Source organism: Triturus cristatus, chromosome 12 (assembly GCF_964204655.1).
Source record: "Triturus cristatus chromosome 12, aTriCri1.1, whole genome shotgun sequence".
In the NCBI taxonomy this organism is placed as follows: domain Eukaryota; kingdom Metazoa; phylum Chordata; class Amphibia; order Caudata; family Salamandridae; genus Triturus; species Triturus cristatus.
Window position 1 is genome coordinate 604,635,667 of NC_140595.1, and position 26,744 is coordinate 604,662,410.

Genomic DNA, 26,744 nt, shown 5'->3' on the forward strand with positions numbered 1-26,744 from the left:
ATTTCGCGAGGATTCGTCAACCGGCGCCAAAGTTATTCAAAATAGAACTTTCAGATTTCCTATGGAAACACGGTCCCAACTATAACTATCTACTGGCGACCGCCAGTAGATAATATATATCATGATATAGATGGGTAACCGTGAATAACGGGGATATTTTTCACTTCAGGGTTCTCAGGGACATTATAGGCAAGTCAGCCTTCACTCTCATTGCCTTTTTGATGTCACTCAGAACCCCTCGGTGAAAAACGACCCCATTATTCACTGTTATCCATCTATAATTATATATATTGTTCTGTGAGATTTGTAGACATACACAAAAGGTGTAAAACTGTGACAAGAGGAATACAAGTGCATGACACCAAAGAGTGATTGCAACCATTTTGTCCTAGTGTGCAGTGCTCTGTATTAATAACGTCCTTGGGGCGCAGGTCCTGTCCTAACTCTTCAACCAATTTCATCTGAATGTTGTTTTCTTGACCACTGACTGCCTTGTTTTTTTTATAAAAGTCCTTAGGTGATCTTTCTGCAGCAAAGAACTCCGCACCCGAAGGTTCATCACAACCTTTAGGGGCAGGACTCAAAGACCAGATGCACAACCTCACCTGCAGATTCTTTATAGAGCATTATAGGCCTTTGACCAGAGCTACCCTAGTTGTTAAAGTGAGATCAGAAGAGTTACTTAACTTTGGCAAGTTTATTCTTGTGATACAGTTAATCCGCATGACACTGGCTTTATGTACAACTTGTGAACATCAGTAGTGGTTAGCAACTGAGCCTGTTTACTGAGACATACTGCAGTATGCTCTTGGACATTAATTCTGAGTTTTTGAAAGCCACACACTGTTCTCAGTATTCTCAGCACCTGCATTCCTGAGCAAAGCTCTCTCAGTGGCCTTGCACCTCCTACAGTTTTAAGCACGTCCCAGCAGTATCATTGCAACCATGGAAGCCCTGGAAAGGGAAAGTTAAGATGGATAAACACAACGCTCCTAGTTTGCTTTCTACATGTCCATGCAGCATTATGGAGTTATTCCTGTCACTGCCAGACCTACAAAATGAAATGGAAAGCTACGCTGCTTCCAGGTCCACTTGTAACCACTCGCATCTGCCTGTTTGAGTTAATCCCAAAATTGTATTCCAAGAAGTGGTCTGTGTGCACTCAACCCATAAAAATGTGGACCAGGAATCTGCAGCGTCTGCAATGGAAAGTGACAGCGAGGTGACTGAAGAACCGGGCCTGCAATGATCAGCAATTTTGTCTGATGTTAAGAAAAGCAAATAATCAATATTGGTTCCTAGCAGAAAATGCAAATAATCAGTATTGGGTCTTAGCAACAAAAAAGCCGAGACTGCTAGACTAGGTAAGTCAATGACTAGAAAAACTGGCTCCTGTAAGAGGAATTATGAGGGGAAGAGCCTATGAAAGCTAATAACACTCTCAAATATGTTATTTAGTTTATTTATAAAGAATTTCAATGGCATAGTCTTACCCACAGGGGTAGCAGATAGCTTTAAACATAACAAAAGAATGTAAACTCATTATAACAGAAGAGCAGTAGTAATCTGGGAGAACATTCTGTTAAGTATTAAAAAGGGTTTTGGAGTCTAACAATGTGTATATTGATGTCCTTTTGGAAAAAGGGGGATCAGGGTTTAGTCTAATGAGATCAAGAATGGAGTTCCACAGCCTTCGAGCAAGGCATAGGAAGGCTTGCTTTGAGTTTTTTTCTTTTTTGATATTTGGAATTTTGTGAATTAGATGATTCCTGTTTCTGATATTTTGTTCCTCACCTATTATTCAAAGGTCGAAAGCCACAGTGAATTGCTGTACAAGTTATGCAGGAAAACTTGAAATCAATATTAAATTTAATCAGAAGCCAGATAAGCTTTCTTAGGATAGGTATGATGTGATCTACTTTTTTGACCATGTAACTACTGAGCAGCAAAGTGGAGAATGTTTTTGTAGTGCAGTAAATGATTTAGAGAGACATGCCAGGATTGCGTTTCCTCCATCATGATGTTTGAGAAGAAGAGCTTGTACTGAGCCTCTACAGTCTGAGTGTGGGGTGAAGGTTACAGCTTCCTGACCAGATGTAGTTCATAGAAGGCAGGTTTAATTAGTTTTGAGGTATGATCATTTAAGATTGAGATTGAAGATAAAGCTGAGAGACTTTACATTTGGGACCAGGTCTGGGGAAATACTTATGAGTAGAAGAGTGACAAGTCTCTTATATACTGCGGGGGAGAGTCACCGGGGAAGAGGAGCAGGAATTCCTAATCAATCAATCAATCAGGAAATTGTAAGCGCATTACTCACCCGTGAGGGTCTCAAAGCGCTAAGGGGGCGGGGGGAGCATCGAAGAGGCAGGTCTTGAGAGCCCTCCTGAAGGCCCTTCCCTAATGGACATCTTTTAACACAAAAAAGAACTGAATTAAGGAACAACTTCCTCATAGGTAAAGAAGAGGAGACACTAAAGTGACCCAGGATGACAGGAAGAAAGAAAGAGTGTTGGGGTGGTTCCAAAGATAATACTATAATCCTTGCAGCACTACAGCAAGATCAATATATGAGGAGTCCACCTTTCTTCAAGACACATATTCATATCCCCATTTCAGAAATGTAAACTAGCAATTTTATGTATTATCACAGAACAATAATAACAAAGTCAGAGAACGGCCAGTCATGGCTAGGGATTTTGAAGCAAATACCATCTCCATTTCTTCTGTCAAGGGGGAACAACCAAGACACAAATGAAGGACTGGAGTCATGAAAAGACCACCTTAATAACCTCATTTTATCCATGCTGTGCCCGATAAGAAGAGCCTCACTTCAATTCTGTGATGGTTGGAAAAATCAGTTATCAACTTCAAAATAAATATCCACAATTGAGAACATATGATGAGAATGAATAATGAAATGTCAAAAATATATACACTAGTGAATGAAACTGAAAATATCACCTTTAAAAATGCAACCAAGATTGCCACACTATCCGACCACATGAGCGATGCGTATTGAAGCTCGAAGATATAGAAAACAGGCATGCAAGGGAACATTTGAGAGTCATTGGAATCCGAGAAAAAGCTGAAGGAATCATCCTTCCATACACAAAAATGACCTCTTTTCCAAGGCTGTGCCTGAATATGTGCAGCTGAATCTCTTGAAGTACAACTCGTAGGTTTCGTTTTCAACTAGCAATAGATCCAGTGAAACCTCACTTCTTTTTGACAAATTTGTGAGCTTTGCACTTCAACAAAAGCATTTAAGCAAAGCATGCTGAAGATGGAGAACATATTTTTTTTTTGCTTGGTCAGATTTGACCAAACCTAGATTTAGTCAATGCTGAAGACTCCACTCCTTATTGATCAATTTAAAGCATGCGGTTCAATTTGTATCTACAAGAGCCATCAAAGCTCAAGACAATCTGCTGCAATGAGACGTGGAGCCTGATTTATAGTTTTGAGGAGGGAGTACATCCAACAAAGTGGCGGAGGACCTTACCTCCTCCACACTGACTGAAGACCATCTGCCAAATTTAAAGGTGACTACCAGCCCAGCAGTTCTCTCTGTAATTTGAAAGGAACCACTGTCCTTTCAATGGGCAAAAGGTTTGGTAGACCATGGCTGTCTGCCAAACATTTATAAAAGTGTTGTTTTCAAAAACAAACTCCCAAAGTGGGTGTTTGTTTCTGAAAAACAAAAAGCTAAAGAACCCTCACACCCTGGGAGTGTGGGGGGGGTCATTATTTATTTGCCCCCATACCCCAACCACTAGGGCTTTCCTGGTGGTGAATGACCGGGAAAAATAAAGACATTACATCTATCTATTTGACCATCAGAGGAAGTATTCCGTCAAAGGAGCCAACGGGGGCTCCATCGATAGAATACTTACGGACCACACATTGCTACATGAGGCAAGCGGACCAAGGGTTTCTTGGGCCGTGTACTCCATCTCCAGTCTTTAAATCAGACCATTAATTTGGTGTAATGGTGGTACAAACAAAAGAAACACTTTCACTGCCTCCAGAGAGGAAACAATCAAAGCGTGCTCTTACAAAGTTTGAGAAGTTTTCTTTTCTGGGTTGTATAAGATTTATTGTCCGTTTTCACACGTTTATATCTCGTTTATCTAGGAGGAGCATTGAACCATGGAGCTAAAAAGGCTGAAGGATTACAGCCACAAAGTGGGTTATTTTCCCAGACAGTGTGGGAAAGGGCAGGGTGTAGTGGAAAGGAAAGGTGGGGCTGTGCAGGTGGAGAAAATGAATAGCATTACTGAGAACTGAGTGTCAAGGCATGTTTTTGTTTACAAAAAGCAGAGGGTACATACAAAGATAAAACATATTCTAAGAAAGTCTTTCTGACGCACTATTTGTACCTGGAAGAAGAATATTGTGCTTTTTAATAAATACCTTTGCCAGCCCTATCATAGTTGTGGGAACTCTAAACGCCATCATTCAGGGTATAACTGTATAAAATGCTGGTTAATGTAATAGGGGATGGGCTGTTCAAATAGCACTATTACATTTTTCATTAAGACACATGGAGTTTTTACTTGCCTCTGCATTACACTCTCAAGGTCCCTGGAATGAGTAATTGTTTGATCATAATAAAAAAAAAAAAGCTAAAGTACGAATTAAAAATCATTGTTTGGAAAAAATTGTTAAGTTAGTCTCTACAAAAAAACACAATGTTTATGTAATGGGCGATACAATGGGGGGATTCTAGTAATTACAGCAGAGGATGGAGAAGCTGACAACAATTCCCGATACCCAGGGAATGTCATCATGGAGGTCTTCCAATGATATTGCCAGAAACAATACTCTAGCAAAGGAGTATGCTTTTGATGTCACTAATCGTTGCTTGGAGAAACGCAGTCTATGAACTGGGTGACACCCTGTTCTACTAGGTGCTATGGACATAGACTCAATATCATTGATCTTTCATAGGCAAAGTCCACAGCACTGATTATCTGTGGGGGGAGAGAGTTAGAAGCAACTCGAACCCATAACTGCTCAATTTTAATCAATCTGGTAATTATATGGGGGCCACTCTTCCATCTTAATGGAAACAGGATAGAATTGTGCTTTTATAAAATGAAGACACCTCTTAAATGCAGCTGTTAATGTCCTGTATATTGGCTTAGAGGTGAGGGAAACATTTTTCAATTTATTAATATTGATGTGTCCCCAAATATTTATGAAATTGTTTTCACCCTGGGAAAATGGCATTATTCTTGAACGTGAACAAAACAGTCCTCTGCAGCCCAGTGAATTGCAATCTAGAGAAAATGTGCTTACAACTTGTAGCCAAAGGACAGCATGGAATATGCCAACTTTCTATAACTGATTCTGCAAATAAAATGACTCAACAATAACATTGAATCTAAGTTTAACTGTGAACTGCCTCCGTATGGACAGACCAAATCATCATTCTGAGAGTTGTAAACTCACAGACTTAGAATTCCAATAGAAAGAGTGAACAGACTCCAAGCAGAACAGACATCGGAACGAAAGACTAAATTATATAGTAAATAACCTGAAATTGAGACGCAGGATGCTTGACAGCACACAAGGAGTATTGTGACATAGATCGATTTCGTCATTTGGAATGTTGATGACCCAAGAGATTATTAAGTTCAAATTGTGATATTTACTTCGCCATATATGGGTTTTCCATGTTTGTTTCTCTTATTTACCTTTAAAATTATGAAAAACAAGCATTGTAAAGTATAAGCTTTTGAAAGGCGGGTACACCACAGGCCACAATGCAGGTGTATTTGTTAAACCGAACACTGCGTTTAACACTGAACATGTAATTCGAAATTACAATGAACTGATGCCAGAAAAACTATTTACTGTCTTCCAACTTCACAATAATAACTACAAAGGATGAATTTAAAATAGCACACAAGTGGCTGTGCAAAGGGATGGCCCCTCCCTCTCTCTCAGCCTGGAAAAATGGGCTGGACTTTAGTATGGTGTTAGAGATCCCGATATTTAAGGCTAGGGCTGCCCGCAAAAACACCCCAAAATCTGGAGACAGTGGGCAGATTATCGAGGCTTGGAATTGGACCCGGTGCCCCTGGTGAACGCATCTGTATCTACCTTGATATGTGGGCCCCTAAGGTAAGGGACTGGATATGTGGTAAAGGGATTGATTCGTTGGGATGGGAGATGTGGTGGCAGCCGAAACGCAGCCGTGGGGTGCAACGGGGGGGAGGGGGGGGTTGAGGTGCTTGTTATGTTGAATTGCATGATTTTGACGATAATAATGTATAAACTAACTGTCAAAAACAATGATCTGCAATGTTTGATGTGGCAGATGTTTCCTGGGTTAAGGACTGCACTGTCTATGACTTTTGACACAATACAAATTTGTATTTAAAAAAAAAATAGGACACAAGTGAATGATTGAAGAACAATTGACAAGCACCCAAAATAGAGGCCACTCAAAATTTGGTAAAAATATGCAAATGACCTGGACGGTAGGTATGGTGCAGCAGATTGTTACTACATTTAAAAGGGTAATACACGTTGAATTTTTACTCTTAAATTTGACAACACCCCCTCATTATTACAATATAGGGAAGTTATTCATTTACTATTTATTTGTGGATTTCATAAAATTCTATCTATCACCTTTTTAGTTACTTCAGGGCACGGAAGATGCTGACAAAATGTTACAGCTTGAGGCGAAAAGGGAAGTGGAACTCCAAACAGATTAGGTGAGAAACCTTAAAGAATATTCTTCAATTGCAACTGCTAAGTAACTGTCGGGGAATAAACTAACAGCGAAATGGAATTTGACATGGCAGCATGGAGATGTATGTGGGTTCTGCTGGAGGAAATGTCAACATGAGCTCAGACTAAATTTATCAAATGGATTAAAATAGGATATCAATCATCCTGTAAAAGCTATTATAAATTACCTTGTTTCAAGAGCAAAGATGCAGGAACATCTCCTAGGAGCAAGATACTCAACATCCACACCAGCCAGGCCCAGTTTAGCATGGCCAAGTCCACCAGCAGACAGCAGACCTTTGCCTCATTCAATCGACTCTCCCAATTCAGGGAACTGGCCAAGGCAAATGATCCTACTCCCGACAACTGCCACCTTCCCTGTAAGGATATTGCTGGAAATCCCTCCAGGCACCTATGCTTCCGTCTGCAAACATCTTACTTCAGACCACTACAGAGAAAGTGGACCTTGATCCAACGGACCCTGCCAGCTATTTATCAGTCTCCAAAAGCCTGCTCTTAGGACAAATGATTGAAAGAACTTCCTTCAATCAGCTCTGCAACATCCTGGAATACAATAACCTACTTTCAGACCATCTAACAAGGTGCCACCCCAAGCTTCAAAGGAACTGGTGTAGGTTGGATGTCCTCATAAATCTCCAACACATCCAGTATCTTCTTGCAGCCTTCATTTGCATCACCCCCTTTCAGCACTAATGCTAATGTGCTTCTAGGCGTGTTATTCTAACCACTGCTCCTAAACACCATCTATTCCTGATCCCAGACCTAATTAAGTAGTTCAACCAAACCTGATTTAACTATGCTGATGACACTAAGCTCCTCCTAACGCTAGAAAGCCAGATGGATCTTGACACCTCAGGACAAAGCGGCTGCTTCCAAGCCATCGATCAATGAATGCTGAGGAGCCACCTTAAATGAGCCTGTTCCAAAACATAAATATTGACATGGATAGAATGGAAGAACTACCAGCCTGCAACAATCTGTTGCAGGAACTACGCCCATCACCAGCAACATCAATAGAAATCTGAGATGATCATGGATTCCAGGCTGCAACAGGTTGCTCAATTTAACCAAGTTAAAATAATTGGTTGTCACACCATGCAAACGTTTTACACATTTTTTTCATTTAGGTTTTCCACAGAAGCTTGAAGCCACCATCACACTTTCATGTTTCATAAAGTCTATACAAACAGTCTTTACACAGGGATCCACTCTTATTTCTCTAAAAACTGCAAAGAATTCAATATGTATTAGCACGTCACCTCCATGACCACACTTCTTAGACTATGGATAAACATCACACCAATACTCCAATGTGTCTGTGGTCACCCCTAACAAGACATTCCGCCTTCAAGGAACTCTGCATTGCTGACTGGGCTGACAAGAAACACCCAAGACCACCTTGAATTCAGAAAGGTGCTAACCACCTCATTCTTCAAAATAAGTGGTGTTGGGTCACACCAACAGTAGACGGGGTATTTTGCCATTTACAAGGCCACCAGAGAACAGAGGATCATGCCCAGTCTTTGAACTGAAACTTACTCACGTGTGGTATGCATGTGCATAGCAATCTGCCTCTCCCCTACGCTCCACACTTACGTGCACTTACACATTTTCAGTGAAAATTTATGAGTAGGCTCTGCCAATCACACACCAAAACAAGACACTCCTCACATAGACCACACTGCAACCCACACCTTTCAAACCAAAGAGAATGCCTATGCATTTGAGAACCTGTCTACAATTCATTTTTACTCCATTGCACACTGAGGCACAGCAACATTCAACAGTGTAACACCACTGCCCTGCTCATCACTTATGACACTGAAATACTTCCCATATAGGCCACAAAACAAACCCACACTCCTCATACCAAGCACAACCTTCAGAGTAGTGGTGTATATGTATACTTCTTCACAAACCACTTCAGCTCCTCGTCGGGGATATGGAGCACTATATTGACGCAAGTAGAACACAATACAATTGGCTTCAATTATCACTAAAGGAAACATCACTGCATACCACCCATGGTCCATTTGAACGCCACAATATGTGCTACATTTTTGCCGCCGTTCGCATTCCCAGATTAAACAAATGCTTTTGTCATATTTGCCAAGGATGTGCTGTCATTCACTTATATGTGGAACACATATATCTTCATATAGTTGTAACGTCTATTTCAAACATCGATTACATGCTTAGGTTGTCCTATTTTTTTAATAATATAATCTCATAACCAGGAAGATCTACCAGTGAGAATAATATTTCAAATTATATAGATAATGTTGTGTATGAAAACACAGTTTCATACATCTAATGACTCTGACAGCATGCATTAACTGTTCTCTGAATGCTGCAATAGTCTTTGCTATCTGTATAAAGTTGCAGCAAGGGGGCGCAGTAACGATCCATGGTACTACAGCCTTTCTTACTGATTTGTAGAAGTGAGGACAGCTTGCCGCAATCACTGGTCCTGTAGCATTATGTCAAGATACCTGTCACTTGTGAGCAGCGGCGGCCTGTCACTAAGAGTGGAGGGGCCCCGCCACACACACTTTTGCAGAGGATGATGACTGTGTGTCAGGCTCAGCAAACGTGAGCCTTACAGACACTCTTCATGGTTGGGTCAGGCAGCCAGGTGCTGTACATGCGTTAAATGCGCTGGCACCTGGTGGCTTGAGCCAAACTTTGCCGGGCTGATGATTTCACAGCCATAGGGGTGTGATCTCTTCAGCCTGGCAAAGCCCCATGTGGCCCTCCCCTTTATAACGAGGGGGCACGTCACCCTAGAGTCGGACCTAGGTGCTTCAGTTTTAAGTACTGAAGGGCCCAGGGCTGAGTGTCAATCAGTAACTCCTCATTACAGAGGTGGGTGGGGTCAGCAACTCTCACTGTCCCCATCCTACTGTGTGATGAAGTAGGAAAGACCCACCTCTCATTGGCTGACCCATGACAAGGTCAGCCAATTAGAGAATGTGGCAGATCTTCTGGCAGTGCATTCCATCCCTGAAGCCTCCAGGAAAAACCTAGGGTTCTGCTTCATACTGCCACCTGATGTCACTGCGGCGGCAGGGAAGTTGTTATTGAATGTTGGATGCATGTGTGTATGCACATGCATGCTATGAATGGGTGTGTGCATATGCTTGCGAATGGATGGGCATGAGTGAGCGTGCATGTAGATTGGTGTGTGTGCTTTTGTGTAAGACTGTGTGTGTTTATGTGTGCCAGGCCCGCCCCTACTGCACACTATGAGCCACCACTGCTTGTGAGTGGAAGTCCTGCAGCCTTTCCTTTTTGTATAGTCTCTGTGAGGACATTTAGTTTCCTAAGGAATGTCTGTGAGGATATTGTTGGCTGTCTATATTTCTGCTGAATTTTATCTCTATGTTACATACAGCATCAATGAGGTCTGCAATAGTTTCATATGTAACGTCTAGCGTGATGTCATCAGTTTCATTTGTGATGTTATGTATCAGGTCATAATTATTGCTCTGGGGCATACCTTAGATTTTGGATCTTAAGTATAAAGTCCCTTCGAAAGAGTGTTTTGAAGGGAGTAAATGTAGATATAGTAATCATGTTGCATTTGCATTTTAACTTTTATCAATATTAATTTGACATTTACAAGTTTCAGTTACAAAAGTCAATTTATAATTTAATATTGAATCATGAATGAAAAACACTTGACTTCAGAGGCTATTTAAGAAATTGAAGAAGTCCAAAAGCCAAAATTGTGACTCGTCAAAAAAAAAAACCATGCATAACAATGGTCTCACTGTCCTTTGGGAGGAAGTTACATAGCGTACAACCTGCTGGTGACAGGTCTTACCGCCCTAGCGGTGAGCGAAAAGCATGGAACCTGCAGACGGTGGGCATCACATGAGCACGAGCACTGGAAGTGATCCAAACTATAGACAATGGTCTCTGTGTACGGGGGACCTTCTCTGGAGAAGGAACTGTGAATTCAGGTCAAGCACCTTGCATTGAGCCCAGATAGAAACTGGGAAACCACTCCATAGGAATTGTAGAGAAAACCTAAACACAATGCCGCAAGCTCTTCACAAGCCACACTGACGGGTTTTAATCCAGCCTTCAATAAACACGCTTTTCTCCCCCTGTTGGCGAGGGATCCAGCATTCGTTCTCCGGGACTACTGGGACCTCTCCGTGAGTGACCACTGCCGCAAGGGAGTCACACTCAGTAGAGGATTTGGAGTGGTCCCTCTACCACTGGGATCCTGCACAAATGCCCAACACTCATTATTACTGCTGGGAAAGGGGTAGATCTGCAGACTTTGGAACTGTCCCTTCCACCTCCCCTCTCACCACTCTTGACCTGAGGGTGAGCCGGAGGATGAAGCGGACGGCGCCTCCCAGTAACACCGTGACCGGTTCTCTTAATGGAACTTTTGACGATGCCCCCTGGGCGGAAACCATAACTGTCTGTACTTACCGCGGTGCCTGAGCAAGCTTGGCCGATGCCCGGTGGAGCTGTCCTATGCAGCTATAGAGGAGTTTGGCTCTGGTTTACCCCTCGGCCGCCACCTACCCAGCCAGACATCGGACATTGTTTTCCTCGTCTCCCCGTTGTGTTTCTTTTCCCTCCCCCGCCTCCTCCCTCTGTGATTCTTTGACTGCCTCCCCTTTTCCAGCCTGACTTTTCTGTGTCCCCTGAAGTACTTTTCCTCCTTGCCGGTTCTTTCTATTTTATGCTATGCTTTAGTTACTCATGTAACTTATGTTATACTGTTTCCCTTTCTATGTTATGCGACGCTCCAGCAACTGATGTAACTATGTAACAATGTCCTGAAACAATGTCCTACCTCATGTAAAGCACTCTGATACCTCCGGGTCTAGCCAGTGCTATATAAAACTTTTCAAATAAATAAATGTGGCCACCACTTACTGGTTAATCCATGAAGATCCCAATGTCAAAGAGGAAACAGGAAAATCCAGAATTAAAGTGATGGTCTCAAGCCCTCGTATGATTCCTCCATATTTCGCCATCGATGCTGTAGGGACAGATTCACAAAACTCTGCCAAAGAGTGACGAGTTCCGTAAGAATGTATAACCAACAGGCATCAATGCAGATTAAAGATTTGTAAGGGTGGTCTTCTATTGCTGTGTTCTTCTCCCTCGTCACATCGTTAAAAACCACAAGTCATTATCCTGGACTCTTCATACGCAGTGAGAAACTCTTAGAAAGCTATTCCCTTTTTGGGAGTTCTCTCTAGATGGCAGACAGTGGAATGGGTAAAGCCTTTATTTTCACTTGACTGTTTAAGAGACTGACGCAGAGTAAGGACATGTATTCCACAAGTTGTTTCCCCAAAAGCTGGATAATGGTCAGGCTCAGTCACTAGTGTAAAGACTGGTCTGTAGGACACTTCTGTTGAAACATTGGTGGCATGAGCACTTCAAGGCTGACTGCACTTTACATGACTGTCAATCTTTTTGATTTGTGATCTGCTCAGGGAAGGCATTTGACAGTCTGCTTGAATCCTCTCTTGCTTTCTTTACATGTAACATTTTAACCTGGACATGAAAGCCAAGTGGACGAATTTCCCAATGTGGATATTAGAAGAGCTCAGTGCATAAAATCACTGATCACGAGGATCCACTGAGACAGGGTGCTCAGGGGGGTAAAGAAGTCGTCAGGAATTAATTCAAACCGTTATCGTGGCACAGTCGCAGCATTGAGCTTGGCCAGAATTATAGCAGAGATGCTAAGACATGTTCTAAATCTCACGACATGAATGACAGAACAGCGGCGTTTGTTTACCTTTGACCAATGGTATTCAGTGGAAGGAAATTGTGACCCTGTGCTCTGTAATTATGGAATGTGGTAAGGAACCTGACACAGGTGTGTGGACCACTGTACTACCTCTCCACTTCACTTTGTATAGCAATTTATTGGACCAGTCATGGGCGGATTAGTAAGGGTGTCGCCAATCTTTGTCAGCGCCCCCCCCCCCGCCGTGACCTTCTTTCTCCACGGATGCCCTTACTAACACCCTCCAACAGTGCCCCATATCTCTCCTTAGCCCCTTCTCTCACATCTTTCATTTCTTCTGTAGCGCTACTCATACCAATGTAGGGTGTCAAAGCACTTTACATCCTGCATAAATCATACAGAGCCAATGATTCATGTGTGTGTAAATCAGTGTATAGGAAGTGTTACATAAGACAAAGAGGACTACAAAGTGTAAGTGTCACATGTCATCCATACCGGTAGGTTATATATTTTAAGAGTGCTTGGTCTGGAGAAGCACAAACTCCAGGTTTAAAAATGTAACACAGTGGTTGGGGTTGGATTTACTAATACGAATGTATTTCTACCCAAAGGAACCCTTTTTAGAAACCTTAGGATAATGTCTGAGATGAAAAAACAAGTTTCTAAGCTTGTCTTGCACTTTGCATGCAGCTCTTTGAGGCCAGTTCTTAGCTCACTGTATTAGTAGGATTGTAACTTGTGAAATGCAAGTAGCAAAGGGATCTCTGTGACAAAAGAAGTACCCACTGACCTAGCTACAAAAAACTATTTGTGATTTGCAGCAGTGCTACTTGATGGTGAGTTAAAACTGTAACTAGACAAAACTCCACCTCTCTCCAGCAGGTACATCAATCACCAGAGTTGTTTTGATGTTTTTATTACTGCCTAGAAATTGCTGGCTGCACAAGGAACTCTGCAATTTAACTGGTATGTGCCTACCCGGTCTCTTCGATCCTCTTTTTTAAACTTTATCAGCATTCCTAGGATCAAGAAAGCTATCTGTGGGGGAAGAGCATTCAGTATAGCCGCAGCTCATTTATGGAACAACCTCCCTATTGACATCAGAAAAACAAACGAATTGATGGCCTTTCGTAAAAAGGTGAAAACATGGCTCTTCCCAAAAAATCTACCAAAAACAATCTAACTGATCAGCACCTTGTCCACTGTCCTCTTCTGTTCTACAGGGTTCTCAGCTGTATGTACCTAGCACCAGGATGCCCGTAGGGTTGCAGAGCGCTCTACAAATGCTATAAATAAATAAATAAATTATTGAAAAGCATTATCTCAAATACATGGTATGTTTTGATTACAGCGATTGATATGAGGCAGAAAGAGTCTCTACCCTGAGATCCACCTACCACTATGGCAGGCATATTACCTAACAGTAAAGAATTAATTCCTCACAGTAATCACTAGTATTCCAGGTTGTGTAATGGTGTCCTTTGTGGACAGAGATGTTAGGAAAGACAATTATGATAATTTAGAGAGCAGTAATTAAAAAGCATGGTCTTCAATGCTTAGAACATTGGGGTGTTGGGAGCTCCCCTGAAGATAATGGAGTGAAAGAGAAACAATAATGGCTGGCATACACCTTCCGATTCAACATTCCAATGCTCCTATTTCTGTTTCACTCTATAATTTCAAACATTCTACTGCAGATGGATAGAATTTTCTAATACCACTTTAGCCTCCCAGACTCAGTTTATACCATTTGTTAAGGACCTCTCCTTAGCTATAGGCCCTCTCGGGCATGTAACTCAAATGTAGGGCCTTTAATGACTGGTATCGCCTCAGCTTGGGCTCCAATGCTCAATTATGACTCTTATCAGCACAGAGCATCAGATTCAGCTTTTCTGTCAATATGCACTATACATTCTTAAAGAGGGACTAGTAGGTAATGGCAGGGCCAAGGTTAGAAACATTAAAACACCCACAGTGACCCTGCAGACACAGCTTTCATCCCACTGACCTGGACATAATCCACAGAGTCGGCGAGGGCCTTGAAGGCAGTGTACATCACCTCTCGCTTGCCGCCCCACTTCTGCATGATGCAGGAGAATCCACAGTTCTGCACCACCTCTTGCACCTGCCGGACTCCCTCTTGCAGGCTGCTGTCCGTCTCCTCTGCGCCCTTCTCGTGGTAGTTGCTCTTCCATACGTAGCACCCTGTCTTCTCAGAGCCCATGATCTCATTGAAGATGTCAAGCATGTAGGCATCATCTTGGCCATTGCCGTCCACCACCATTACCACCTTCAGGTCTGGGTAGGAGATGCGCTTGACTGACTGCAGGCATTTCTTTAAGTAGTCTGGGTCCTCCTGGTAGGCAGCGATGCAGAGGGCCACTGATGGCGTCAGCCTCAAAGCCCTACCTTCCAGGCGCATATGCCGGTGCTCCAGAAAGGCAAAGAGGCTCTGGATGAAGAGGTGGAGGCCCAGAATGGCCCCATACAGCCCGAAGGACAGGTAATGCTTCTCAGTGTGGATAAACTGGTACCCAGTGACATATGCAGCCAGGATCCCTCCAAGGACTAACACGGCAAAGAAGCTGGTACCAAAAAGACGAAGGGCCGCCTTTACCCTCACTGGCATCTGTACAACAAAATCATAAACAAATAGAGAACATTATTATAGAGGCCTCTTCTACACTTGCAAGAAGATCAACCAACCTTTCATGCAATTCCATAGAGGTCATAGGGCTCATCCAATGAAGGGTGTCAAAATAGTTCTCAAAAGCCAAGGAGAGATCATCAAACAAGGAAACATTCTGGAATGCCTATTGCTGGTGATGGAGGATTAGGTAAAGATTTGTTTTCCTCTACACTGATTGGCCCCTTTATATAGCTTATTACTAGCAACTCACCACTATCATTATTTCAGAAGAGTACAGAAATGCGTCTTTACTTCACATACCCAAAATGAACACAAAGTAGCATAATATAAATGATGCGTCAAATGTACCCACTGTCTTACATCTCCATCGCATCTCTTAACATTTTGCACCTTCCTAACCGTACCAAAAATAGGGTTTTGCATCCTTAATGGCAGTTTCTAATAGAGTGTGGCTCACGTCTTTTAGAATTTTACTAAAAACAATATACATTTTAGTTGTTCAATTCGTAATCAGCAGAATAGCCATGACCAATCGCCTCCCTAACCTTTTGAAAACAATGACAGTGCTGACTACCACCTAGGATGAATGGAGTCAATCAGTCAATCAGGATTTATAAAAGCACGCCAAACCACCCGATAGGGTATCCAGGTGCATGTCCATCTTTACTCTAATGATGCCATGGAGAGCAGCAAAGTGAGTGAATTTCTACAGCACAAGGGTATTAGGTCGGGAGGGCTGAATCCATGGTAGACTTTCAGAATACTCACATAAGGTAAATTTACATGAAAAGAGATGGATGACCTGGAGGAGCTACACTGGCTCTAGCAGAACACAGTTCTGCAAGGCTCCTTCATGACATCGGTAGAGCAAAGCAACCATGTGCATTAAGTAGGGTGTTGACTATTTCTTGCCTGATGATGTCTAACTCAACAGTTCCAACCCATAAGGGATATGGGATCTCATTACAAGCCTCTCTGTACGTCTGATGGGATCACTAACAAAAGTTACTGGTATCATTGGTATTATGAGGTCTACGGGATCACTGCAAGTCTTTCACTTGGCAATACTGGATAAATCTCCTGGAAGAAATTAGGAATTACTGAGGAACATGGTGCTCTTTCCCCATTAATTCCTCATTTCTCACAATCATCTAGTTGCCTACACCAGAGTTATCAGTACTGTGGTAGCCCTACCTTTGGGTGTTCCGGACATAATGCTACTACAGTCCACCTACTCCATGCTCCATGGCAGGGGAAAGTGGGACTTGGAGTGAGTACCATCAGCAGATGAAGGTGGCTGGGTGCAACTTGGAAGAGTGTGAGAGAGGGGGCAGGGGACAAAGGATCATGATTGAGTAGCGCAGGAACAGGAAATAGTAGAGGGACGTCTGCTATGAGCTTTGGTTATTCTAGCTTCATGGTTGCAAAGCTAGTTGCATGCTGTTGGGTGGCACTCTCCAACTGCAGGGGACGGCCTTCGCAACACCTCTGCTCACTACTATGTTAGTCTGTGGCACTGAAGAAAAACTAGAATAAGGGATCTTTGTCTGGGAACAAGGGGTCCAACAATATGATAGAGATTAACTGATTAAGGTAAATGTAGTCACTGCACCACATATGCTGGGAGGACCACTTCATCATGCATGTACACAAGTGGAAACCCACATTTGGGAAAGCAAAGCATACAACAATATCCAGTACAGCATGCATGCACAACAACGCAAGGATTTTCGGTGTGGTTTGTGAATTACGTCCCTATTGCTCTCAGTTTTTCCTTGGTGGTAACTATTATCTCAAAACATGTACAATTTTCTGACAACTTGGGCGTAGAGAGCACCAAAACGATTTGTGAACATTATTTCCCACTATTAGTTGTTATTTTATGTGTATTTGTATAGGGCACAACTCCCCCAGGCGGGTATACTGGCGCTGAAGCTGGAGCTGTATGGGCCGAACCAGTGTCAGGGCCAGGTTGAAGAGCCGGGGCTTCAGTTTCTAATGGAATTCGAGAGCGACGGAGGAGGCATTGATATGCAGGGACTGGTCATTGCAGGCCGATCATTGAATTACTGGAGCAGGACCAAGAACAATTTGTGTATGGTTACCTCCCTGTCCTGAGTGGTGCAGTGGACAAAAAAAACAATGGATTGGAATGTGGGCCGCACCACTGGCAGAGGCTGAAAAAAATGTGTTTATATTTTCTTGGTAATGGGGTTGTGGTTATGGCTTGGTGAAATTTTTTTAGTTTTTCACATTGTGCAGATTTGGAGGCGGTATATTTTGGATCGGATCTAAATGAGGTCACTATTGTTCTCTATTGGCTGTGGATCTTCTAGACACGAAGCTAAAGTACTAGGTTACTGCACTGATATGTGGACTCTGATCTCAAGCTCTAGGTTGGCTGCTCAATGCTTTTATTTAAGTACCAATTTATTTATATTCCACAAGCAGAGCTTTTTGAAGGTTTTGGTATTCTACCAACAAGGCACAAAGCACAATTCATAAAAATGAAAAGCTGGAAAGGAAGGCACTTATCCCGGAAACAAAACACAATGGCCTAATGGACAAAGGCTTAACATTTTCATAAGCCTGGTTCTGCAAATTAATCAGAGAGAGCGCTTCTCAGCCAAATCTTGCCAGTGATAGTCTTAATGCCAAGTACAAGAGGAGGTAAGCCGTCAATCCTACCCCCTCCATTACAGAAGCTCTTTTTTGCTTTCCAAACAATTGCATGCTGTAGGGATGGCGAGATAAGCCTATGCTCATGTTAATTATGCGTGTTTTTGCTACAAGGTTATACTTGGATGCGCCACCAGTTTATTGTGTGATGGAGCAATATGTTCGGCAGAGATCTCACGTCTCACTCATTGCGAGTGAGACTCACACATTTTGAGCTCACTCACACCTAGTAAGAAAGGGTGGACGCAGACATTCAAATGTAGATCTTCTCAGAGATCCACAGTGCTTAGAGCTAGTTACACAAGCTGAATATCCCAACTGAATACCCTGTGAGAAGGTCTCCCACCACAACAGACACCCTCCTTCAGACAGTGTACTGCACCACTTGGGTGTGATTTATTTTCCACATTTAATCTGGACACCAGCATAATTTATCCATTCAGTTCAGCTCCAGGTCATGATTCTAATTTAGTGTCATTTTGGAGTTATTCTCTAACTTTGAATTTATTTTGACTTTGTAACTATTTCCCAAATGTCACTTCATGTGCAGTCATTCTAGTCAATAGCTTTGTGAATCACTTCCTGTAATGGTATCAGATAGGATACTTAGTACCCCTAAGTATTTTGAAACCTTGAGAACTCTGTGTCATGCTGTATTGTGTTTGATAAGCTGTTATGTGAGCCTAATGCCAATATAACGCCTTAAAAACACTTACAATAATTTTTAAGGGTGGGGGTAGTTTCTTAAAAGTGAGCAGAGGAAGGACACAGCCACAGTGGTGTAACACACATTGATGGGGCACCCTGCAGAATGTGATGATGGGTAACTGTGTAGCCATGCTCCAAGGGAAGCACAAACGCAAGAAGAGGAGGAAAAGCCCACACAAGCTAGTGAATAAGAAGCAAGCAAATGGGAGTGGCAATAAAGTCAACCAATGGTATGCAATGGGTGGGCCCCAAGTCCACTGTAAGCTGACAATAGGTATTTTCACCAACTTGTGCAATCTGGTAGGGGAGACCTAAAGAGATAACCACAGGGGAAGATATTTTTCACCCTGTGGAGAATACCCTCCTTCTACACCCTCCTAACTGATGGAGCACAAGGGCCAGAACATTAAATTATTCTCCACTTACAACAGTATTCCAAATGGCACTGAGTGAGTGGGTGAGGCAAACAAGCCCAGTAGTCATTCAGAGCATTGCTTCCCCTGAGGGAATTCTTAAGTCTGAAAATTCCTTCTTCCCGTCCTGCACTCTGGTCTTTTTACACCATTACATCCTTCTCTGCATACTTCTTTTGATAATTAATCTATCCTTCCTTCTCTCCATCCTTGTATTTCTCCTTCTTTGCTTTATCCAGCTACCCTTTTAACAATCCAGCCATCCCTTCTTCCTTCTCTCATCCATCCATCAATCAATCAAGCTGGATTTGTTAAGCGCTGCTAATCACCCGTGAGAGTATTGCAGACGCTGTGAGCCATGGTGCTTGGGCAGGATCAGTTGAACAACCAGGTTTTGAGTCCCTATCGGAATTTCCTGAGGGAGGGTGAGGGCCGGACGTGTAAAGGGGGTTGTTCCTGGACTTCGCAAAGAGGTAGGAGAAGGAGCATCCTCCGCAGTTGCTTTGGTGGATGTGAGGAGTGTGAGTGAGGGAGAGGGAGGCAGAGCGCAGGTGTCAGGAGGGCTGGTGGAAGCTCAGGTAGAGGTTGATGTATGCAGCTCCTTGATTGTGCAGGGCTTTGCAGGTGTGAGTCAGCATCTTGAATTGACATCTCTCATGGACAGGGACCCAGTGGAGTTTCTTGAGGTGAGAGATGATGTGGGTTCATCTGGGGAGGTCGAGCACGAGCCTGGCCACTGAGTTCTGTGTGGTCTGCAGTCACTTTAGGAGGTGTGCAGTGAATCCTAGGTAGAGTGTGTTGTCGTAGTCCTGGTGGCTGGTGAGGAGGGCTTGGGTGAAGGTGCGTCTGGTGGTGACTGGGAGCTATTTGAAAATATTACGGAGCATGCGAAGAGTGAGGAAGCAGGCGGAGGAGGCTGCGTTGATCTGGTTTTTCATGGTGAGTTTTCTGTCCAGTATGATGCTGAGGTTCTGGGAGTGGTCTGCGGGAGTGGGGGAGGGTGAGGGTCTAGTTCTGCAGTCCATCAGGGATCGTTCTACGGGGAGGTGTTGTTCCTGAAGATCACCACTTCTGTTTTGTCTGTGTTGAGTTTGGGGAACTTGTTCTGCATCCGGTTGGCGACGCTGGTCATGCACAAGCAGAAGTTGGTCCTCGTGGTGTATGGTTCTTTAGAAAGACAGAAAGGATGAGCTATGTATCATCTGTGTAGGATATGATGTTCATTCCATGGCTTCTGATGATGCTGGCGGTCATGTAGGCGTTGAACAGAGTGGGGCTGAGGGATGAGCCTTGAGGGATGCCGCAGATGATGTTCTTGAGTTCTGAGGAGAAATAGGTAGGTGGATTCCCTGGGTTCTTCTCCATCCACCCCATCCATATCTTTCCTTGATCCATCACTTCATTCCTCCTTTCCTTTATTAATCAGTCCACTCTTCTCGGCATACATTATCTCCCTTTATAATCATCCTTTTCTCAATACATCCATCTCTCCTTCCTTCTCTCCATTTGGCATCTCTGCATTCATCATCGACCTCTCCATCCATCCACCCATCCTTCTGTCCCCCCATCTTTCTTTCTATTTATCCATCCCCCAACTCCATTCTTCCCTCCCCCCTCCATCTCTCTCTTCCTTCCACACAAGAGCTAGAAAAGGAGCCATAAAATCAATTTTAATGATTAATTTTACACAGAACTCCTCGGTGTCATACCCTCCTCGCTCAAGGTTAGTAAAGTGTAAGGTTCCTGATGCCCATGATGGCGTTGTTACCATCCCATTCCTGCTCTGACAGTCTCCAAACATTTCCAGGATCAGAATAAATCAGACAAAGGTTCGTAAATAACTACAAACTCTTGAGATATTTGGTGTTTCCAACCTTTCCAGGGCATTACCACAAAAGAGTTTTTAGTCTTCAGCAGCAGCAAGCCATCCGCATGGTCTTTATCCATAAGTCCCAAGTTCCCAGTGCTTCAAGTAGGAAAAATACGGTGGGGGCAGGCCATGGTTACAAACCATAATTAGGTATCTCTTCCAAGAGGTGCATCCTACGTAATTAAGATTGTAACTTAAAACTTGTGAACCAGAACCCTGTGCTTCCTGCAGCCTGCCACCTGTGATTTTCAGGTCGAAGCATCTGGTTTGCTGGTTGCTGGTTTGGGGACATTCAGAAAGCTGACCTAGGAATGCATTCTGCCCCTTACTTATTATTCTGGGTTTCTCTTTACTGTCTTTATTTGCTTTAGGCTGTCCAGCTTGAGTTCATCCCTCTAGTTGCCCAACCCTAATTTACTGTATTCTTCCACGAACTCGCTTTCTGTAAACAGGCCTTTAAATCTCATTCTTATCTTGTCAGATTTGCTGTGCATTGAAAGACAAGCTCTCTCTGCCAAGGGAGCTGGGTGCTTAATTTCTTTCTCTAACTTCCAAGTGAGAGAATTTATGTGACAATCCTGCTGAGTATCCATGTAAAAGGAGAGGGTGTAGGATGTTTTTTTCTACCACACATTTTAACTGTGCTGATGTTTCAGAATTTGTACAAATGAAGCACATTTTTTTGTAATTCTTAAGTATGGTGGAAACAAATATTGGAATACGATCAAAAGACATCAATACTCTAAGTGATGACATTTGCACACATTGTCGTTTGTGTACAGTAAAATTGTATTTTGGTGCAAATGTAATGGTCATTTCAATTGAAAATGTATTGTCTGTAATGGCAGTGCACTACTACACCATACATACTTGACACTACGCCACTCCGCTCTATGCCCTGCCACTCTATGCCACTCCAATCCATGTTATGCCACTCCAATTCCCTCTATGACACGCCACTTGATTTCACGCCACTCACTCCATGCCCATCCACTCCACAACACTTACCCCCTCTACTGTACCCCATTCTAATCTATCTCATTCCAATCCAATCTATCCCATTCCACTCCACACCAATCTACCACACCCGACTCCACTTCGCTAAAATCTATTCCACTCCAATGTACCCCATGCCAATCTACCCCACTCTACCCCACCCAAATTTACCCAGTCCACCTCACTCCAATCTACTCCACTTCAATCTACCCCACTACAATTTACCCCAGTCCTCTCCGCTGTGATCCAATCTACCCCACTACAATCTACCCCATTCCATTACACTCTACCCCAATCTACTCCACTCCAATCTACCCCACTCCACTGTACTTCACTCCACTCAATCTAACCCAATTAACCTCACGTAAGCCAATCCACTTCACTCAAATCTACCCAACTCCAATTTACCCCAATCTACCCCACTCCAATGTACCCCAGTCCACCGACTCCCATCCACCCCAGTCCAATTTACCCCACTCTATTCCAGTTTACCCCCTCCATCCAAAACTCCACTGCAATCTATCCAACTACTCTCCACTCTAATCTACCCCACTCCACTCCAATTTACCTCACTCCAGTCTACCACAATCTAACCCACTCCAATCTACCACACTCCAATCAACCGAACCTAACCCACTCCACTTAAATCTACGCCACTCCACTTCACTCCATTGTACCCCATTCCAATCTACCACACTCCACTCAAATCTAACCCACTCTAATCTACCCCACCCCAATATACCCTACTCCAATCTATGTCACCCCAATCTACCCCACTCCAATATACCCCTATTTACCCCACGCCAATCTATCTCTATCTACTCCACTTCAATCTACCCTACTCCACTCTGCCCCACTCTACCCTATAACACCCCACCCCACTGCAATCTACCCCACCCAACTCTACCTTACCCTACCCCACTCTACCCTACCCTACCCCACTGCAATCCAACCCACTCCACTTCAATTTACCCCACTCCAATCTACCGCACTCCAAACTACCTCACTCTAATCATCACTCTTCAATCAACCCCACTCAAATCTACCCTACTCCAATCCAATATACCTTACTCAAATCCATCCAATTTACCCCACTGCACTCCACCTTAAAATACCCCACTACACTCCTCTCCACCCTACCCCCTCCACTCTTCCCCAATCTCGACTCTAGACACTACAATTTATCCAACTCCACCACAATCTACTCCACTCTATCCTAATCTACCCCACTCCAATTCACTCTAATCTACTGCATGCAACCCAAATCTACCCCACTCCAGTCCAATCTAACCCACTCCAATCCAGCCCACTCCAATCTACCCTACCACACTCCACCCCAAACTACCCTACTCCAATCTACCCCATCTAATCCACCACACTCCAATCTACACCACTCCAATTTAACCCAATCTGTTTCTTCCAAATCTACCACACCCATCTCAATCTACCCTACAACACTCTACCCCATGCAAATCTACCCCACTCCACTTCAGTCTACCCCAATCTACCCCACTCCACTCTACCCCAAAATATCCCACTCTACTCAACCCTGATATACCCCATTTCAATTTACCACACTCAATCCCACCCCATCCCATTCTGTCCTACGGCCTCAATCTACCCCACTCCACCCTACCCCAATCTACCCCACTCCAAACTATCCCAATTTACCCAACTACATTCCATTGTACCCTACTATAATCCACCCAAACTACCCCACACCACTCCAATCTATCCGACTCTACTCCAGTCTACCGCACCCCACCCCACTCTTCCCCAATCTACCCCACTCCATTCTACCCCAATATATCCCGCTTCACTCTACCCCGCCTATCCTACTCCTATCTACCCTACTTCAATCGACCCCACTTTAATATACCCCAATCGACTTCACGCCACTCTATCCCACTCCACCCCTATCTACCCCAATTCAAACTACCGCCCGTCCAATCCACCAAGCTAATCTACCCCACTCACCTGCAAAATGCAAGCCCAACTAGGTCTACCAATGCCGGTTAGTAGTATCAGATAAATAAGTAACAATAATGATCATATTGCGAGTAATTAGAAATGAGAAAATATGAGTAAAGATTACTAGGATCTGTGGAAGGGGAGTGTCCTTCTGAGTCTTCTCAATCATTCCTTTCCTTACCTTACCTTCGCACCACTTTCATTTGTAATCTCTCACTTCGCTACTCATTTACGTCTTTTCCACGCATTTTTTTTAAATCCTCCATATTTCACACATTATTAGTTTCCTCTTCATCACTGTCTTTTCAGTCTGTCTCGAGGATACTTCCTTTTGTCACCACCCCTTTCACCATTCTCTCTGTTTCTTTCTCTCTCTCTCTCTCTCCCCCCCCAAACTTTCTCCCTGAGGAGCCTTACATTGGCGGGCCATGTCCAAAGAGAAACGTTTGTTCACATTAACAGCTCCACTTGCTGTCCAAGTGAACAGACTCCTCACATTGTCTGTGTGTCTGACTTCTTACAGTGATGCAGAAACAGCCTAGTTTCACTCTTAGAAACCAGCTACTGCTCCAATCACAGACTGACTGTATCTTTGCTTGGACCCTGTACATCTCCCCGCTGCCTTTCAACTAGGTTTGTATCATATACCTACCACATTAATAGATTTATTTACATTGTATGTGGAGTTGTGTGGTTAAGCACATCGAAGACCGTGACCTCTTCTGGCCTTGGAACACCAGTTCAGTCCTTGTGCATTTTGATAAAGGGGCTCATAGGCTTGTGCTCACAAACCGAATCTGCTTCGGTTCTCAGTGCTAGGTGAACACATTGGATCAGGATTATGATGCAGATTTGCGACATATCCGCTTATGTTGTCATACTACTAACATTAAAAAGACATTCCATGCGTGACTTACATAAACGGTAAAAGTTCACATTTAAAGGGTCCGGATCCCTTAGACTTGGAAGGAGGAAAATCAGAGACAATTTTAACCATGCTCTTCTGGTGGCCAAGATGGGGCAACTGAAGCATTGGCCAATGAGCGCAGGTTTCAGTGATTAGTTCGATATAAGCAACCTCCTGATCAGCTCTATGCACTTCTGTCGCTAGTAACACCTCAGCTATTGCAGTAGCGATAGCAACCTCCTTCTTTTGCCTTTATTTCATGGTCTGCAACTATTTAAGTCAGAACAGAAAGCTGGAAACTGAAAACTTATAAACAAAAATAACTAATAAAGCTAGAGCCATCAATTATACGGCTTGTCGAGTAAACAGAAAGTACTTCCATTTTTTTCTTTTTAAGTCTGGTGATCTACAGTAGTCCTGAGTTAGGTCAGAAGGTGGTTCCAGAGTTGAGAGGACAAGGCAGAGAATGCATTTCGCCTGAGTCGGGCATTCAAGAGTCGAGGAATGGACGCTAACAGAGGGCTAGCAAAGAGATCCAGTTGGAACATAATTCGATCCCTAATTACAGGTGCCCCCATCTCACTTAGTGCTCGGTGAACTACAGATGGTGCTTAAAAATGAATTATTTGTTCAACTGGAAACCTGTGTAACATTATCCTTCGGCGACATTGGTCCTATTTGCATATACCAGAAGCCACTTTTACGGCCATGTTCTAGATTAGCTGCATTTTGGGCAATAGCTTTTCTGAGATTGCTAAAAAAAACATTAGCATAATCCAATCATGAGTTAACACAAGCAGCCACTACTGTGGAGCAAGTTTCTTGAGGAATTACTCTTAGATCCAGAAGTTTCATTTGTAAAGAGCATGCTTAAACCACTGCATTGATTTAGGGTTCCAAGACAAGTTCATTATCGATCTTGAATCCCTCGCAGTTTTATATAACAGGGCCATACATTGGCATTTCACCGGGAATACAGAGCGTGACCTGTGCTTAAATGAAAGGACAACAGTTGGTCACATAGTTCTTCGGAGGGGATTAGATCTTTGGTTGCATACTGGAGGTTAGTAATTTCTCCAGCCATTTTGAAAAGAGTTTGAGAGGATTGAAAGTTTCAAGCATATTTTTACCCTTAATAGGTACTGTTCATCTGATTAATACAATTGTTGTAATGTTTTAGTGCAGATCTAATTAATAATGAATGCACCATTTTCTCACAGCCTATCACACTAGGAGCCCTTCCACTTTGAGATAAGCCGTGAACCAAGTACAGAAGGATTTTTCACAAAAGTTTTTTTGTGTTTTTTTTGTGGAAGCGTTAGGAACTGTTTCATCTAATATAATAGATAGTCATCTATTGAAAGGCAAACAGAGATTTTTTGGATTTAAGAAAAAAGTACTTTTCCAATTCCCCTTAAATTCTATGGTAGCCCAAGTTCTATTTATCCGAGAAGATGGAACGCCAGCCTAAGCATGTCTAGATTTAAGAGGGTTCAGACACAGAATATTAAAAATTACCAGAAAATGGTCTGTTCAGCACACTGGGTTTAATGATCTAAACTGGGCCCCAATAATCGAGCTAAAGATAAGATCAATGATATATACTATTTAGTGAATGGACTGGTTCATCAATTGTGTAAACCTTCTATTGGATAAAAACATTGTTAAAAGGTGCAGGTTGGGCATTTTTAGGATCATCGTAACACAAGTTAAGATCTTCCAAAACCATAACATGGGAGCATTTTAAAAGACTAGCAATTTTAGAAAGTCTGAGACTATAACTGGATGATTCCGGTGGCTTGTAAACAACCCAAAAACAAACAAAAGAGGATATTGGTGCAATTGGTTGCTAAGGTCTACAGAGTCATCGGCTACTCTAAAGAATAAAATGCAGAGAATGGAAAGAAAAACAGCATTCGCAAATACAGGATTATCCCACCAGCCCTGGCACTGAAGTGCTCTTCTTTTTATGTACATATTAACATGTGATCAGGCAAATTGGCATCACTCGCAGTACATGAGGTGCAATGGTATACCCATGCTGTATGATG

The 26,744-nt window shown here is 43.1% G+C and overlaps 1 protein-coding gene across 1 annotated transcript in view; it reads right to left on the reverse strand.

Moving 5' to 3' along the window:
• The window catches only part of HAS3 (hyaluronan synthase 3), a 79,536-nt gene that overhangs the window by 28,373 nt on the left and 24,419 nt on the right, over nt 1-26,744 (reverse strand). Inside the window, exon 2 of the mRNA XM_085639556.1 lies at nt 14,508-15,128. Within this exon, the coding sequence (XP_085495682.1) occupies nt 14,508-15,128 (621 nt within the window). The remainder of the gene's footprint in view (nt 1-14,507; nt 15,129-26,744) is intronic.